Below are 11,031 nucleotides of genomic sequence, written 5' to 3' on the forward strand. Positions count from 1 at the left end.
ACGCGCGGTCCCCCGGCGGCCTGAGCGGGAGCGCGCAGCCGACGGGCGGGGAAAGGGTTAAGCTGGGGACTGCAGCCTGCTCGAGTTTCAGAAAGTTCTCGGGGGAGCCCAACTGCGGCGGCCCCCCGCGGGCCCTGGCTGCGAGGCCGCCTGCAACAGGATGCGGGGCCCGCGGCGCGCCCCTAGCTTGGTGCGCCGGCAAAGAGCCAATAAGGAACGAAGCACCAACCGGGCGCAGGCAGGCGAGCGGGGGCGCCGAGGCCCGCGGGCGGGGCGGGGCGGGGCGGGGCGGGGGCGGAGCCGGGCCGGCGCGAGCGGCGCCCTGACAGACGAGCGGCCGCGGGCGGCGGGCCGAGGGCCGAGGGGCCGGCGCGGGGAGGCGGGCGCCAGCCGGGCCGCGGGCTGCCGCGCGTGACGTCGCGCCGGGCAGGCGTTATCAGCGGCGGGGCCGCGGCCGGGGCGGCGCGGGTACCGCGGACGGCTGCAGCCGGCGGCCGCGCGCCCGTGCCCAGCGCCTCTGGCCGGGCGCCCGCCGCAGGGCGACATGAGCCCGCGGCCGCGGCCCTAGCGCCCCGCTCCTCCGCCCGGCGGCCCGGCGGCGGGGACGGGGCTCGCGGCGGGCGTGGGAGCCATGAAGCCGAGCCCGGCCGGGCCGGCGAGGGAGCTGGAGCCGCAGGCACCGGCCCGGGGCGAGCAGCGCGCGGCGGAGCCCGAGGGGCGCTGGCGGGAGAAGGGCGAGGCGGACACGGAGCGGCAGCGCACCCGCGAGCGGCAGGAGGCCACGCTGGCCGGGCTGGCCGAGCTGGAGTACCTGCGGCAGCGCCAGGAGCTGCTGGTGCGGGGCGCCCTGCGCGGCGCCGGGGCTGCGCCCCGCGCGGGGGAGCCGCCGGGGGAGGCGGCGGGGCGCGGCCGCCTGGAGGAGAAGTTCCTGGAGGAGAACATCTTGCTGCTTCGGAAGCAGTTGGTAGGTCGTGCCCGGAGGCGGCGGCCCTGCCGAGGGCGGACGGTCGGGCAGGTGGCCTGGGCTGGGCGCGAGGGCGCCCGGGCTGGGGACGTTCTCGCGGCCCCCTCCCTGCGTGTGCCCGCGCGTGTCTGGCGTGTGCCCGCTTTGTGTCGGGGGAGGGACTGGCGACCCTGGCAGGCGGCAGGGCGAGGGTGGCCGCTCTGCCTGCTCTGCCGTCGGGGCTCTCGGGGTCGCCCGCTTGTAACCTTCCGTCTCTCGGGCTAGACGGATGCGTGTCCTCGCCCCTAAGGTTTGCAAACCCTCCTTTAAAATAGCATTTCACTTGGAGGTCTTCTTAGCTTAATGTCGTCCCGCTGAGAGGGGACAAAAGCCGAGGCGGGGGCTCGTGGCGTGGTTAACTATCCGGTGCTGAATTTGGGGATCCCGGGCGCGCGGAGGGAGCCCCCTCTCCGCCCTCCCGCGGGCCGCCCCCGCCGCGCGCTGCTCCCTCCCGGCAGAAGCCCTTTGTACAGGGCAGCCCCGGGGCGGGGGAGGGAGCTTTGGCCGGAGAAAGTGCCCCCTCCTCGCGTACTTTGTAGGTCCTGCTGGTGGAGGTGGGAGGACTGAGAACCTGCTCTCGGGGAGCCTTTATCTGCCTGGATTTGTGTCGGCGTCTCAGTCACTCCACGCCGTCTTCATTAATAGGGAAGAAAAAGAACTTTGGTGCTTAAGGTATTGATGAGCAGCTTTTGACCCCGCCTCAGGATAATGGCGGCAGCTTTGTTTCAGTGACCTCAAAAATGTAGTTTTGAAAACAGAAAAAAAAAAAAAAATCCTTACCTGACCATGTGATACTATCTGAAAGTGGACACATGCTGGATAATGTCCCTCCTCCAGTAAGGAGCACAGTGATGCTGTGTGGTTATTTGTCAAGTGTTTTCTTGTATTATCTCTTCAGAATTGCGCTTTTTTTGAGGCATCAAAGTGCTTTTATTTACTTGGTTCATTTTTCCTGAAGAAACTCATTCTAGTAAATAAGCATATGTTTTATGTTGCCAAGCTTTTCAAGTCAAGAGACAGACAGGAGGCGTAGCTGTTCATATGCATCTGTTTTGTAAGGGTATATGTACATCGTGGTTTGTGCAGTAGCTCTGTTTTGGCATTTAATGGTGTTTCTTTGATAGCAGACCAGATTCGTATGTGACATTGCTTTGAACCAATTCGTGCTGTTATGTTTGGTCATTGGCGTTTTATGCCTTGTCCTGTACAATAGCACCTTTTTGTCTTCATGAATCACAAGACTGTGAGTGGCACATTCCTGTCATCCCCTGGAGGGGAGCAAGGCAGCACGTCAGGAGAATTCCAGTCCAGTCAGTGTTTGTGGTACTATTTTCATTTGTAGGCTTGGCGTTGGTGATTTGAACCAGATGCCTTTTGAGTTCTTTCTGCTTTTCCAGCAGTAGGAAGCACTAGGTGGCGCTGTGAGTCAGCACCACAGATCTGTCACCTTTGGAAACCTGAGTTGAATTCAAACCTTGATGGACCTTCCCTTGTGGGTTTTGGATTCTGCCAGCTCCCATTATACTTGGCACTGGCTATTAGTATTCGTTTCTCACTTTCAAAGGCCCTAAGACTGATTAAACCCCACAAAGCAGCTAATAGAAAACAAAACGCTGCAGGATGTTTGGCCAGAAAATCTCACCTCAGTAAGATTATAGTGTATTGTAGGAAATCAGTTACACCGTGACTTCAGATTAAAGAGTCGACTGGGAAGTACTGTTTTGTAAAAAATTGGCTGTACACAGAGGATTTAAAAAACATTTCAGTGTGTTTTTTTCTTATCCTACCTATAAAAAGTAAGTTTGTATATATTAGTTGAAACTAAAAGCAAGCCTTGTTTTTATGAAGAAACTTTATATCACCACAAAATGTGAGAAAGTGGAATTAAACATAGGACATATTCTTGAAGTTTTTCTTTATTTTACTGGTCATCCAGTAGAATTTTGGTTTTGGAAGATAGTGAGCTCATCAGAGCAAGTCATTTAATGCAAGAGCAAGTCATTTAAATACTTAGAGCAGACTTTTGTTCTTTGTCACCAAAATGTATTGGTTTTTCCTTTCTCCGTTTCTTCCCGATCAGAATTGTTTGAGGAGAAGAGATGCTGGTTTGTTGAATCAGTTGCAAGAACTTGACAAGCAGATAAGTGACCTGAGACTGGATGTAGAAAAGACATCTGAAGAGCACCTGGAGACGGACAGCCGGCCCAGCTCAGGTGAGGGTGTGAGCACAGCACCGACTATTGCGCTCCCTCAGCCCCCTGTGCTCAGCATTCCCAGACCTGCCAACGGCAGTGGAGTTTGTTCCAGGGCGGAGGGAATGCAGAAAGCAGTCTACCATTCAGTCGCATGAGAGGGAAATAAAACCACACGACAGGATTTTTAATAATGAGATTGATCTGACTTGAGTCCCCTGAGTTTGAAAATAAAAGCTTCCATTCAAATTTCTGGAAGAGCAGTCCTCCTTTGAAACTCGAGAAGGTCAGAACTGGGCTAGAAAATTAGTCACACTTCAACTTCCTGAGACCACTTCAAAAGTTTTCTTTTTTTTCTTTTAAACCATTTGGTTCCTTAAATAGATTTGTTTTCCTCATCAAGTTTTTCTTTCTGAAACATTGATGATAAAGTTGGGGCTTTGACAGATCTAAGTCTCTTTCCTTGCACATCTTTAAAGGTGGGGCCAAGGAGGAAGGTCACTTTGAGAGTAACTTTGAAATGTACCCATGGTTATGGGCTCTTTGACTTTTCCTAAAGATTGTTTGAAATAAAACTGTGAAATCAGCACACTAAATCCAGTGAACCACCAAATGCCCCCCAAATGTACCTCTTTCCTACCTTTCCTAGATAATTGCCCCTTTTCCTTTTAAGCTTGAATGTATATTACTGCTTGACATGAACTTAATTCCAAATGGTGTTTTATTTGTAGGGTTTTATGAGCTGAGTGATGGAGCTTCAGGATCCCTGTCCAATTCCTCTAACTCGGTCTTCAGTGAGTGTTTATCCACTTGTCATTCTAGCACCTGCTTCTGCAGCCCCTTGGAGGCAACCCTGACTATCTCAGATGGTTGCCCCAAATCTGCTGGTAAGTCTTTTTAGAATTGATGGACATTTTTAATTGGAAGGGTCAAAGGCCCTTAAAGGTTATCTAGCTTCAACCCCTTTTACTGATGGAAAAACAAAGGCTCAGAGAATTTCATCCACTTGCTGCATTTAGTGCCACAGTTGCATTTAGAGCCAAGATGATCACTATTCCAGTCCTCTTTGGATGCCACTTGGCTTTATATTCTGATGGTAGCAAGACAGCTTATCTTGGGAAATCCTCTGCCAATATCACAGGTCTTGAGATTTGCTTCTGAGCCTTTGCTGTTAGTTTAACTTGTTTGCATTTTCTTTGGAAACCACTTTGGATCTGTTTTTTTTTTCTCCCTTTGATCATTTAAAGCTAAAGCTTACATTAAAGTTAAATATATTTGTCAGCCTGGCCGAGAGCTGTTTGGCACTTCAGGGAGCAATGGCGCTTCTGTTTCTCTGAAAGGCCTTGCATGATAGCAGCTCTCTTTTCTTTTAGCGGGTGTGTGGGATGAGCTCCCCTGAGGCCATGTGCCATTGTTCCCCATTTTGGGCCATCCTTGCAACGACCTCCAGAGGGAATCATGCTATTGTTGGTACCGGAAGAGTTTCTGCATTTCCACTACGTGGCACACATTGTACTGTATGCTTTGTGTACATTTATCTCCTTTGACTCCTCCTAACACTTCTGCAGGGTGCAGGTGTGGTTAGCTCCATTTTAAGTATCAGAAAAATGAGGCCTAGTGACATTTGAGAAGGTTGTTTAAGGCTGTGTAGCTAGTGAGTGGCAGACGCAGGATTCAGGCTCAGGCCTAACTGCCAGGTCCCTGTTTTTCCACCACACTAAGGGGATTCAGAAATTGTGGTGTTCAACCTTCTCATCGAATGGAAGAGGAATTTGGTTGCATTTGCCATTTGTCAGAGGCTCCTCTTCTGCTGAATGGCAGAGTTGTTGCTGAAACTCAGGACTCCTTCCTTAGTTCTGCTTTATTGTGACTCCTCAGAAGAGCGGAGAAAATACAGAGGTTAGAGGAGCTGTAGGCGCTGGCATAAGTCGTGCACCCTTGGTTTGTCTGTGTTCTCTGCTTGGGTCTGAGGCTGAGTTTCTGAGATCTAGGCAATGCAAGCATAACACCAAGCACCTGAGACTGCTGACTGCCTGGTGTCTTTGTGTTGGTGCAGTGTGTCTTGTCAGCAGCTGTCGTTTGGGGAAGCGCAGATCTGTGTTATCTACAGTGTCTGGGCCTCAAGTTCATTGGTAATTACTCCCCTCACTCTGCAGATCTGGTTTCAGGGGGAGACTTTATAAACCCATTAAAGCCTTTTTGGTATAGGTTTTCCTTGAAGACAGACCTCTGCTCTCCCAAATGCCACATCTTCACATAAGTGACACAGTTGGGCTAGGCCTTGCGGGCTGAGATGTCTGTTTTATTCCTTTAAGTATGGAAAAGGGATGAATGGTGGAGTGCAGGTAATGTGGCTTTAAGCAAGGCAAAGATAGGGCTAGGGTAGTGGAGGAGGGGTGGGCAAGGATGTTAGTAGAGAGGTTTCCCTTTCCACAACAAGCTGTTTATTGGGATGGGGACGGGGGGGGGGGGGGCACGCGGAGTGGGGACATGTCGATTTTATAATAGTCTTTTCTTTACAAATGAATCAGATCATTTTTGGGTCTAGACTGTATTTTCCCTGAGACTGCTAATTATCATTGAAGTTCATGGAGCTTTCCTTAAATGAAACAATTAACATAACATCTGGCACATAGTAGGTCTTCAGTATTTCAGTGGAGGACAAATTAGTGACAAAAACTTTGATTTTTCGCTAACTAAAGGTCATTAAAGAGATTTGACATTTATAATATTCACCAAGATAAGAGATTAAAATCATTTAAGCAAGAAAACTTGATTTTGTTGTATTTTGGCATCTACATTTTGAAGTTTGGGAAATTTACTCAATACTACTACTACTCAGTCTTTTAAAACCTTATCAAGAATTTCTTCTGATTTAGAAAAAAATACTATTTTATTCTTTAGTGTCCCTATTGAGAATGTAAGGTGATTATTATTTAAATTTGACTAATCTCTAATGAAATTTGATCAATTTCCCTGGCCTTTCAATTGACAGTTATACTTGAACATATATCATTAAAAATTAGGTCTCAAAAAATACAAAATGAGGAGAAAGCCCACAGAAAGTATAATTTATCTGTATTTTAAAGTATTTTAAAGGAAAACCAGGAATAGAACACAGAAGGGAGAGTAACCTAGAGAAAGAATGACTCAAAAAACATTTATTTTCCCAGTTATAAATGCAGTACATATTTATTGAAAATTTAGAAAACAGAAAATAAAGAAGAAAGTAAACATTTCTTGCTTTCCTACTGCACTGGGATGCTACTATTAGCATCTTGGTAGGCTTCATTTCAGACTTTTCTTTGCATATACACAGTTTAATAAAATTATAATCATGCTCTGGTATTATATCATGATTTTCACTAAACTTCAAAGTGTTTTCCCCATATTATTCAATATTTGAAAACTTTTTAAAGGCTGAATATCTTTTCCTTCAGAGGCTACGTTAGAGCTTGTTAAAAATTTCTTTGTTGAATAGTTTTCCCCTCATCCAGTACTAGGAACTGTATGGAAAACAGTGGACGAGCTAGTGGGGTATTTTTTAGTTCTTTGACATTCTCTCTCTCCCCATGAATTTGTCCTCATAAACATTGGCCACAGTCAAGCTTCTGCTGACCAATTCCTTTCTTCAGAGTGTACCTTTAACTGTTTTTCAGATCTCATAGGATGGTTGGAAGGTAAAGAAGCCCACTGTGAAGACCCGGCCTCGGTGGCAGTTTGCCCTTCCCCCTACACACCACAATTTAATTCCCTTGATGTCATTGCAGATGTGAATCCCAAGTACCAGTGTGATCTGGTGTCTAAAAACGGGAATGATGTGTACCGCTATCCCAGTCCACTCCATGCCGTGGCCGTGCAGAGCCCAATGTTTCTCCTTTGCTTGACCGGCAACCCTCTGCGGGAAGAGGAGAGGCTTGGTAACCATGCCAGTGACGTTTGTGTCGGACCTCAGGTGGACACCATCAAGACAGGTACCTCCTTACCATCGCCAAGCAGCTTGTGGGCTGCTCCCCACCCTTCATCCAGTAAGAAAATGGACGGCTACATTCTGAGCCTGGTCCAGAAAAAAACACACCCTGTAAGGACCAACAAACCGAGAACCAGTGTGAACGCTGACCCCAGCAAGGGGCTTCTGAGGAACGGGAGCTTCTGTGTCAGAGTGCCTGGGGGCGTCTCGCAGGGCCATAGCGGGAACCTTAAGAATTCTAAACAGGCGCCTGTGCCCCCTGGTGGAATCCTGGCTTTGGACGGTGGGCCGTTCTCCCCGCTGAAGCAGTGGGCGAAGGAAGCAAAGGCAGACCAACTGGAAAGCAAGAGGCTGCCCGCGCCCGAGGGCGGCTTGCCAGGCGCCGCCGCTGACCTTCAGAGCAAGCATCTGCCCAAAAGTGCCAAGCCAGCCTCCCAGGAGCACACTCGCTGTCCCACCGCGGTGACAGGGGAGCCCCCTAAAGACAGCAGTCAGATCCCAGCTGCCCCTCCAAAGGAGAGCCCTGGGCGGGCCCCCGCCCCTCTGCAGGAGAACAGAGTGGTGCAGCCCCTCAAGAAGGCCTCGCAGAAAACCGGCCCGCCGGCGCCCCCCGCCCCCGCGGCGCTGCAGTCCTCGGCCTTCCCGGGGCCCGAGCGGCCGGCCCTGGAGTTCAAGAGCGAGGGCTCGTCTTCGCAGAGCCTCGAGGAGGGGCCGCCGGGGAAGGCGCCGTGCGTCCCGGGGCCGCAGCCGGGCGGGAGGCCGTCCCGGGCCAGCCGCGCCGCCGTCCCGCGGGGCTCGGCCCCGAAGCCCAGGCCGCAGGCCCCGCACGGGCCCGAGGGCGCGCTGCCCGGGCCGAGGGAGCGGAGCCACGCGGCCGGCAGGAAGGGGCGGCTCCCCGACGACGCGGAGCCGGGCAAGAGGCTGCGGAGGGCGCCGGCCAAGGGCCGCAGGGGCGGCGGCGGCCAGGCCGAGGCGGCGCTCCCCAGCCGGCCGCTGGGCGCTGGCCCCCGCGGGCCCGGGAGCAGGGCGCACGGGCACGGCCGCGAGGCGCTGGCCAGGCCCCGGCACAAGCGGCCCGAGTCGCGGCGCTGGCGCTCGGCGGCCGAGGTGTCCTACGAGGAGGCCCTGCGCAGGGCGCGGCGCGGCCGCCGCGGGCACGCAGGTCCCTACGCGGCGCCGCCGCCCTTCGCCAGCGCCTACGCATGCGCGGCCAGCGACTCCGAGTACTCGGCCGAGTGCGAGTCCCTGTTCCACTCCACCGTGCTGGACACCAGCGAGGACGAGCGCAGCAACTACACCACCAACTGCTTCGGCGACAGCGAGTCCAGCGTGAGCGAGGGCGACTTCGTGGGCGAGAGCACCAGCACCAGCGACTCGGAAGAAAGCGGGGGCTTCATGTGGTCCCAGTTTGTGCAGACCCTCCCTCTGCAGGCCGTCCGCGCCCCGGACCTGCACGGCAACCCCGCCAAAGCCTTCGTCAAAATCAAGGCCTCGCATACCCTCAAGAGGAAGATCCTCCGATTTCGGTCTGGCTCCTTGAAACTGATGACGACCGTTTGAATCACGTCGTTGGTGTGAAAGTGGGTATTTTCTAGTTACCGAAGAAAAGGTGGCGTCCTAGTTTTTGTGTCATAATTGCACAGAATGCTTTCCTTTTGTTAAGATAAAACCAAGATAAATTATGTCTCATTTCATCATGTGTGGACACTAGTGCCTTTAATGGAAGGTAAAGAATGTTTTACTGGTTAGAAGTAAATATTGAGTTTTTAATGGTGGTAATAGTGAGTGAATTTTGTGGTATCAGATGATTTTTAAATGTTCTGAGCATCTGTGAAGGCGCAGGTTTTGATGTTCAAGTCTGGTTGGGGTGAGACCTTTCGATCTGAAGGTCAGGTGGATAGAATTGCAGGACATGCATTTGCTTCTAGGTTCTTTAGGGCAGTGTCTCCGTGAGGGTTATCCAGTTGAGGGGCATCACGTACAATTGTGCAAAGTAGGTACGAGGGACAGTCATTGTTTGCTGTAAATTTTTCATACAGTCTGCATCTCTTAAATGTATCCCCATTCTATTTTCTTCTCAGAACTGTTTGGTTTACTGGACTCAGAACTTGAAGACCAGACCCTGAATCCAGAGAGCTGGTGACCTGGATAGGGAGCTGGTACTATCTTAAAGGATTCGCTAAACTTTTGCCACACTTGGTGCCTAGGCCCTGGTTGCAGTAACCCCTTCTGGGGCCATTTATCCAGCATTTTGATGCCTTTCTCCTTCTCCCTAATTTGCAGCAGATCCAACTATTTCTCCCTTGGAGGACTTGCCTTTGTGATAAAATTTTGGTCCTTAGGTACAGAGAAGTTCACTCCTAATAAACCTTGGGCGTGACTACAAGCCCAGAATTGCTCACTGAGCACTGTGCCACCTTAGCAGTGACCCAAACACACGAGTGCAATCCAGTCCAGATTGGACCACTGATGCTGTCTGGAAGGGCTTTTTTTTAAAAAAAAAAACAACTTTTTTGGTAACAGTATTGTGTAAAATTGCTTTTTTTATACCAATATATGCATGTTTTGTGCATGAGTAGTATTTGTTTTGATACTCCTGTTGGTGTTAAATTGCTGTATGATATAAACAGTATGTGTTTTTATATATCATTGTGTAAATTTAATATAACACATTATATACTGTAATAAACGATTTGTTTTACTGCTGTTAAGTTTGTTATTTGGGTATAAAACCAGATGTTTACGCCTATAAATCTTGTGCTGATTATTGTGGGTTTTATATTAGGCCTATTCTACCTTTAGAATATTACTTGCAATAATTAAGGCAGGTTTTAGGAGTATTCTTTGAATGGATGGTGAGTAAGCAAATGAGGAAATGCAAACCACTTCTTTAGAATACTTAAGGTACTATGTTAACATTTAAGGTAAATTTTTTTTTTTTTTTTTTGCTGGGAAAGATTTGCTGTGAGCTAATATCTGTTGCCAATCTTCCTCTTTTTTTTTTTTTTCCCTCCCCAAAGCCCCAGTACATAGTTGTATGTTCTGGTTATAGGTCCTTCTAGTTCTTCTATGTGGGACACCACCACAGCATGGCTACTGAGAGATAGGTCGTGTGGTTCTGTGCCTGGGGACTGAACCTGGGCCACTGAAGTGGAGCGCACAGAACTTTTAACCAGTAGGCCATCAGGGCTGGCTCAAATTTAAGGTAAATTTGATAGAAGTCTTCTAAGGAAAATATTTCTGAGAAGAACACTGCTCCCCCTACTTTTTAGTATAAAAAACTTCCAACCTGGAAAAGTTGAAAGGCTAGTACAATAAACATCTGTGTAGCCGCCTAGATTCCACAATTGCTGACATTTTGCTGTGCTTATTTTAACTCTCTGTGTATTTATTAGATTAAACCATATTGCTGGTTTTGTAGGTCAAAGACAGATTTTGGCAATCCTGCCTTTCCCAGCCACACTGCTGTACTATTTTGAAGTAAATTTCATATTTCACTTCTAAAAACTTAAGCATGTACTTCCTAAGAACAAGGAGATTTTCCCATATAACCACAATGTCGTGATGACATCTAAGGAAAGTTGTCAGTAGTTCTTAGTATCATCAAATATTTAATCTCTATTCAAATTTTCCAATTTGTTTCAAGAATTTTTTTTTTTAAAGATTGGCACCTGAGCTAACAAGTGTTGCCAATCTTTTTTTTTTCTTTCTGCTTTATCTCCTCAAACTCCCCCTGTATATAGTTGTATATCTTCGTTGCAGGTCCTTCTAGTTGTGGGATGTGGGGCACTGCCTCACCATGGCCTGACGAGCAGTGCTGTGTCCGAGCCTAGGATCCGAACCCTGGGCCGCCAAGGCGGAGCGTG

At 49.8% G+C, this 11,031-nt stretch overlaps 1 protein-coding gene across 1 annotated transcript; it reads left to right on the top strand.

Moving 5' to 3' along the window:
- The first annotated feature begins 361 nt into the window (after nucleotides 1-361).
- On the top strand, nucleotides 362-9,871 carry DACT1 (dishevelled binding antagonist of beta catenin 1). The gene is made up of 4 exons (XM_044773664.2): nucleotides 362-964; nucleotides 3,084-3,216; nucleotides 3,927-4,082; nucleotides 6,966-9,871. The coding sequence occupies exons 1-4, from the start codon at nucleotides 632-634 to the stop codon at nucleotides 8,723-8,725; spliced, it is 2,382 nt and encodes a 793-aa protein (XP_044629599.2). The 5' UTR covers nucleotides 362-631; the 3' UTR covers nucleotides 8,726-9,871.
- The last annotated feature ends 1,160 nt before the right edge of the window (nucleotides 9,872-11,031 follow it).

This window comes from Equus asinus, chromosome 7 (genome assembly GCF_041296235.1).
Source record: "Equus asinus isolate D_3611 breed Donkey chromosome 7, EquAss-T2T_v2, whole genome shotgun sequence".
In the NCBI taxonomy this organism is placed as follows: Eukaryota; Metazoa; Chordata; class Mammalia; order Perissodactyla; family Equidae; genus Equus; species Equus asinus.

Coding starts and splice junctions, on each gene's coding strand:
- DACT1 (XM_044773664.2), top strand. CDS start 632: ATGAAGCCGAGCCCGGCCGGGCCGGCGAGGGAGCTGGAGCCGCAGGCA. Junction 3,217..3,926: donor GGACAGCCGGCCCAGCTCAG/GTGAGGGTGTGA, acceptor TTTTATTTGTAG/GGTTTTATGAGCTGAGTGAT. Junction 4,083..6,965: donor TGGTTGCCCCAAATCTGCTG/GTAAGTCTTTTT, acceptor ATGTCATTGCAG/ATGTGAATCCCAAGTACCAG.